Genomic DNA, 6,687 nt, shown 5'->3' with positions numbered 1-6,687 from the left:
TTAAAAAATAACATTAAAAATTGTATTCAATTTCAAAATAACCGTAAAACTAACCATTTTAATAAATATAATTAAAAAATAAAAAAATACACATGGATAAGCCAACCTCCTGACTAACCCACCCCACTTTTAATTGAACACGTTCAACTGGAGGAGTGTTATAACACCCCTCCAAGTGTTTAACACCAATGAATTATTATAACATCCTTTTAGAGCATCCATTGTGGATGCTCTTAGTTACAAGATTGGAGCTTTATTCTTAATAAAATTTTAAAGTATTTTACCAGATATTCCTCGACCCATAATTTAAAACTTCATAACGAACAAAATTTACCATTCAGCTCGCTATCCAACACCAACACCTCAAACCACCAAGAGATCGCAAGAGCCTCCGCGATCCGGTACCACACAGTAAGATATGACACCAAAACTGTATCATTACAGTCATAAATTAATACTATATGGATGAAAATTTTAAACTGTCTCAACCATAACAAAAAGGTTTACTCAACTCAGCAGCATGAGAATAATAGTTTTTCTATATATATGAAGCCAGTGACCAAGGGACTAGATCAGTTAATATATGGATAAAAATAAGCATGCATCATCTTTAGATTTCTAAATTATCCACAGTTTACAAGGTACAACAAACTTCATGAAATATTACAACTGCCACTAATATTTGTATTTGCAACAGACATTCAAATATTCAGATGAGATGCCATCGGAAAATTGCATGGAATGAAGTGATGAAAGATTGAGAAGAATTAGCATAAAGAATACTACAGTAGGCAATGTAGTTGGATGGTGAAGTAGCCCCATGCAATCATTAATGCTTATTGACCAAGCTTCCTCCATATTGAGCCTTTGGGTGCTGCCAGACACTTGACCTTACTGAAGAGGAATCCTGTCTTTGGAGGGTGACCATTGACTAGTGAGTTCTCGTATATTTCTTTGCACTCTTGCACCACCTAGACAAAGAAGCATACACATCTTACAACCTTGAATCTTTAGGATATACAAATGATCCTGAAAACTTATTCTGGTATAGAATTTGTATTGTATTTTCAAAGCTCTAGCTAGTAAAAACCGAACGCACGTCTAAACGTATTATTTGCATAACCAGCTATATATGGAGATATTATCAGGATTTTCATATCTAGCGAAGTTAGACAGAACTAGCACTGAGGCTTTTCAATATTACAATTATGCTATATAGATGGTGCTGATAGATAACAAACTTGAAATTATAGGTTGTTCATGGGGCAAATACTTCGTTCGGGTTGTCTATAGAGTATCTTTATGATGAGTACGCAATTTTTGACTAAAAATAATATATAAAAAAAATGAAAAAGATGATTACCTCCTTGGCTTCCTTCCGTGGAATACCCTCTCGTAATGCAACAAGTTTTTCCACAACTTCAGCCTGCATCAAGTGTATATAAGTACAAGAAATATATAGCTACATGGAAGGCACAATTCTAACTTGAAACTACAAGTAGCTCTTTAGTTTGAACTACTAATAAATGGCATAACAATTGCCAATTCAATTACGAAATTTTAAGATAGAAATGATTAGATGAGAATATTACTGGGCAATCTGCCTGATGCTCAAGAATATTTGTGTATATAAGGGTAAAACTATCCAGGCTCTCAGCTGAAGCCAGCTCCCTAAGATCACTCAGAATCCTCACTCTGTTTTCAACTTTCTGCAGAAAAATAAGTATGATTGGACCAAATCAGATACAACCAAATGATAACATGTAAAAAAATTTACATGAAATGAAAGGTGACATAGATTACTAATTAAACAAACTAAATAAAGTACAAAGAAGCAGAATACATACTGTTAAACTGAGATACTCCCTGAAAAAATCCATTAGGACCTCTTCATCTAGTCTCATCCTCTCAATAGTTTCCTCTCTGATATAAGTTTTCTATCAAGGCAATCATAATACTTGTAAGATATTAGTGTAACGCACTAGGATCACATCTAATTTAGCAAAAAGGACTACGGTAAGAAATCTAATGGAGCATATTGGCACCACCTGTGTAAGCATATGATCGACATAAATCACAATTGTTTCCTCTAGGCAGGCTTCCGCAAACCTCCTAAATGACCTGTCTTCAATATACCTAAAAAGACGAGCTTAATTTTAAAAAGGGAGCGAACTCTAAAATAAGCACATATAAAACATGAAGAATTTGTTTTTGTGCATAATCAAAGTCGAAACAAGTTCTACTGCATCAAAGTGGACAAAGTTAAAAGGTACGTATTTGCACCTGAGGTGCTCCAAAAAGAATCACATAGATATGATAACAAATGATGGTAAAGGAAAATTGCAGTCGTTATCTTTGACAATGAAGTTCATGGACAATATTGAGGAATTGATTGTGAGCCATAGCACGAAACAACAGCATGAAAAATATCATTCTGTGAATATTGTATGATAAATAATACTGGCTAGAGAATGTAGCTAAGTAATGGAACAAGTTTGCAGAAAGAAAAAGGCATGCTCAGAGATGTCACAGAAAGTTTCCTTGAAATTCAATAGTTGGATAGGAATAAGTAAATAAAATTGTTAAACTGACATAAAGCTGTACAGATGCAGTGGAAAAGAAGTAGGTAATAGGTTAAACAATAAAAATAATAATTCAATGAACCATACCACCTAAATAATCTGCAAGAAAAAGAAGGCATACATTTTGATGTCTCCAAAATAATCACCAAATGTTGCGACTAAATACTCTGTTACCAGGCCTTCATGCCAATCTGGAATTGACAAAAGCAACTTTGTGGCATATCAAATCAGCTAATAAAAGAGAGTTGACTAGAAAGTTATGAAAACAAATACCAAATTAGGATCATATCACAGATTATCAAAGGTGTCACTTGTTCAATGAAATCTGAGAATTATGTGGCTATATGAGATCAATTTTCTAAAATCTCAGACAACTTAAAAGAAATGATGCGTAATAATTGAAGTAAACTATATGTAAATTGTATGCAATAATGTCTTGAAAGCAAGATATGAAAGGACAACCAAAAATCAAACTATACACCATATTTTTTAATGACATTAAGGCATTGAAGGATGGTGGCTAGAGTGATGGACCATATCTCCAAACTAATACAATGCGCATTAAGAAAGATGAGTTCATATGTTACAAAAGAAAACAAAACATACCTTTCTGGTAAAGCTTAACAAGCAACTCTTTTACACCAGGATCTTCAAATATTACACTAACAGTTTGAATGATGGCTTCCTTCAGTGTTACCAATAAGAAGAAAGCAAACATGTAAATGCAAGATGCAAAAAGGAAGCTCCAATGACTATCATACAATTAATAATCCATCTATGTGTATAATGAAAAAAAATAGTAAGCTGAAAAGGCCATACCAATTGTTCATTCTATTTAGACTAATTAATCTCTTTGAGAACCAACCATCATCTAATAATGCAAAGCATATACATTTTTATTCTATCATCATCTTTTATACACAAACTTAAAAATGTTAGACTAACTAATCTCTTTGAGAATCAACATCATCTAATAATGCAAAGTATTTACATTTTTATTCTATCATCTTTTATACACAAACTTAAAAACGTTATATTGTGTTCCACATACATGTCCTACTTGCTCAGTAGTGTGTAAATGGGGACATAAAAAGTCAGCACATACCCGTAAAAAATAAACAAAACTCCAGATCACAGGTAGTGTATCATTTCTTACACAGTGCAGCACAGCTCATAAAGATGTGATGCTAACTTATCTCGACAATAATAAGAGCATGAGTAATAAATAATAGGGTTATTGTATAGTGGATTTAGTCACACGTTGGTATATATAGGGTTAGATTGCCATTAGTCCTATATAATGGTATATAGTGATCTAAGATAGAAGCAATACAATCTTTCCTATCCCCAAACTTAGACTATTATTAGAGCCACCCTTTTATGTTAGGGTTTTTAAAAATGTCTTGATCATCTTCCCCCTTTCATGTCTTGATCATTTTCCCTTTGTTCATGTCTCAATTACCCTATGCTCGACGTTGCATTCTCACATGTGACCAAATTCATCATCACACGTGAAAGAGTAGGGCTTATCTATCGCCAATAATTCCACTTTCGTCTCATGCACCAAATGAATATGCATTGAGCAACACTCACTTACACTGAGCATCTTGGACAACAATCCACTGCGCCAATCTTTAACGCATGCCAAGCACCTCTCATGTGCACACTGCTCATGTTAACGTAATTGTGTGTTTTGATGTTTAGGTAAAACGTTTAAGTTAGGATAACTTATGACTCTAATATACATATGAAGTTGTGGAGGACTTGGTTAAATACACATGGAGACAACTTAGTGTGGGTAAGCTTGGTGATGACTCGATAGATCAAGATTGGTAACAAATCTGAGAATATATTATAGAATATTTGAGGGACTGCAGGATGAAGAGCATCGGGGTGCAACTGAGCAAGAGGAGGCAAACTACATAGATGAAGCATAAAGGATGACACATAGAGTGAGCCGAGGACTTTGTGCATTTGAGGGACAAATAATTTGCTACCGCTGGAAGATGCCCTCATGGTAAAGACAAGCCGCAAGGTAACTCTTAAATGAGTAGAGTTGAGAGTTGAAAGACTTGTATCTAGGAGAGGATATTCAACGATCTAGTTAACTAAAAATAATCTTTAGTTGATTGATGGCTAAGTCGAGCAAGTAGTCAACTCAAGCTAATCTTGGTTAATTAACAAACATAATGTTTCAATGTTTCAATTTGTGATTGAATCAACAAAATAGTTTAAGTCACTGATAGTGAATTCCAGTTGATTGTTGACTCAGTCGAAAAGATGGAGATAACCATTAATCTGACAAGGGAGAACAACAATGGCCTCATGATCCAAGGGCTACAGTAAACAAGTCGACCAACGATGGAAAACAATCTCACTAAGGCAGTAACTGCAAATTGAGAACTGTTGCAGTTAGAAAAATAGTCAACTAAATTGATAGTGAATCGAGTCAATTAATCGATGACTGAACAACAAAACAGTCGATGAAGTTGAAGATGAATGTAGTTGAAGGCTACCTACATATCTTTCTCATCCTTTAGGCTTTTTTGTGCACTCATTACGTCAACTCTTTAGCTTCTACTTGTATCCATCTTGTAAAGAGAATTTTAAGAGGTTTCTCCACATTCAAAAGAAATTCAATAAAGAGAAAGAGCTAGTAGGCTTTCAGAAGTAACTTGTCGAGGAGTTATAGGTCCTAGAGTAAGAACAAGGGTTCCAAACCATATTACATCATTTGATTTCTTGTCTTGTTTATTTGTTGCATTTTGTATTTATTGTCCTTGCTAAGTCAATAGAAAATTCTTAAGTGTTAATTGCAAGACCATCTAGTCATTCGACCATCTAACCTACTAGTCATAACAAGTGGTAGCAGAGTAAAAATGCTCTCAAACTATTGACAAAGCAATTGGTTGGAGAAAAATTTTCAATTCCGTAACTTCAAGGGAATTTTAGCTCGTGAAAGAGGAAGATGACTTTCTATTTCTGTCTCGATGTCGACTTGGCAATAACTATAGAAGAAAGGGTTTTTTTTCCTTTAGACAATGATGGATAAGTGTTGTGTCTAGGTTAACAAAGAAGCAAAGGAAAAAGCTAGTCTTGGATAGAAAAGCAAATTTGTCACTTGAGAATGCATGTTTTGAACAAGAGAAAGAGATACACAAAATCAGAAAGTATGCAAGACAAAAGAATTATGGGAGAAAGTGACAACAATGCATAAAGGAACCTTAAAAGTCAAGCTTGCAAGGAGAGACTACTACAAAATCAATTGAGCACCTTCAGAAAGCAAGAAAGAGAAAAGGTAGCTCAAATGCATGCTAGATACAAAGAGCTTGTACATGAATTTAGTAGCATTGAAGATGAAATTTCAAATGGGGATTCACAACACACTCAATGCATTCCCACGGATGCTATATTGCACATTGATGGTGGATGGTTTACTCTTGATTAATTATTTTCACAAGAAGCTCAACTAAAAAGGAGTTGCTCGAGGAGTCAAGGCTAGCGATTCTTAGATTGGTCAAATATATTTTCTCCTTTCTAATCTTTCTATAATCCTTTTCTTGTAAGAGGTTCTTCACCTTTGATAAAGGAGAAAGTTAGTGGTACTTTCTAACGAAACATAGACTATGGATTAGGAGTATGTACAACTACTGAACCATGTAAACTGTGTTAGCAATTATGTACCTTTGACAATGTATGATTTGCCCTAACAATTAAGACAATGTGTTAAAAATATATGTTGTGTTAAGTAGGTCCAGATTGAATGTCACTTAACGATGGATAAAGTCTTAGTCTGTCAAGGTTTGCTAGACACTTTGTAGGTGTTAGCACGGATGAAGTTTAACAAGTGTTAGCCAAAGAAAGTCCAATGGGTGTTGGCAAATGTTGAAATCTTAGATGAAGGTGGGCATAATGTTGGGTGAGTGAAAATTCTAGTGAGTCACGATTAACCTAAGGCTAGGCATGTGGAAGGTTAAGATGGACTTAATGTTTGGTAAGTGAAAGTTTTGACGGATTAAAGTTGATTTAAGGCTTGGTAAGTGTAAGTCCTAGTGAGTTAAGGTTGATGGACACCTAGCAGATGATGAAATACTAGAGTGTAGGC

General features: G+C 34.5%; 1 protein-coding gene across 1 annotated transcript in view; it reads right to left on the bottom strand.

The window, feature by feature from the left end:
* Positions 1-582: 582 nt before the first annotated feature.
* LOC141823902 (exocyst complex component SEC6) overlaps positions 583-6,687 on the bottom strand; it is a 48,878-nt gene continuing 42,773 nt past the window's right edge. Inside the window, exons 19-25 of the mRNA XM_074711105.1 lie at positions 3,189-3,267; positions 2,704-2,773; positions 2,049-2,136; positions 1,848-1,937; positions 1,593-1,709; positions 1,364-1,426; positions 583-971 (exon numbers count right to left, since the gene is read on the bottom strand). Of these exons, the coding sequence (XP_074567206.1) occupies positions 837-971; positions 1,364-1,426; positions 1,593-1,709; positions 1,848-1,937; positions 2,049-2,136; positions 2,704-2,773; positions 3,189-3,267 (642 nt within the window). The 3' untranslated portion in view covers positions 583-836. The remainder of the gene's footprint in view (positions 972-1,363; positions 1,427-1,592; positions 1,710-1,847; positions 1,938-2,048; positions 2,137-2,703; positions 2,774-3,188; positions 3,268-6,687) is intronic.

This window comes from Curcuma longa, chromosome 3 (assembly GCF_044706935.1).
Source record: "Curcuma longa cultivar G26 ecotype Majalengka, Jawa Barat chromosome 3, ITB_CL_G26_1.1, whole genome shotgun sequence".
In the NCBI taxonomy this organism is placed as follows: Eukaryota; Viridiplantae; Streptophyta; class Magnoliopsida; order Zingiberales; family Zingiberaceae; genus Curcuma; species Curcuma longa.
Note: the sequence above shows the minus strand (reverse complement) of the source record. Positions and strands in the feature narration are given on the sequence as shown.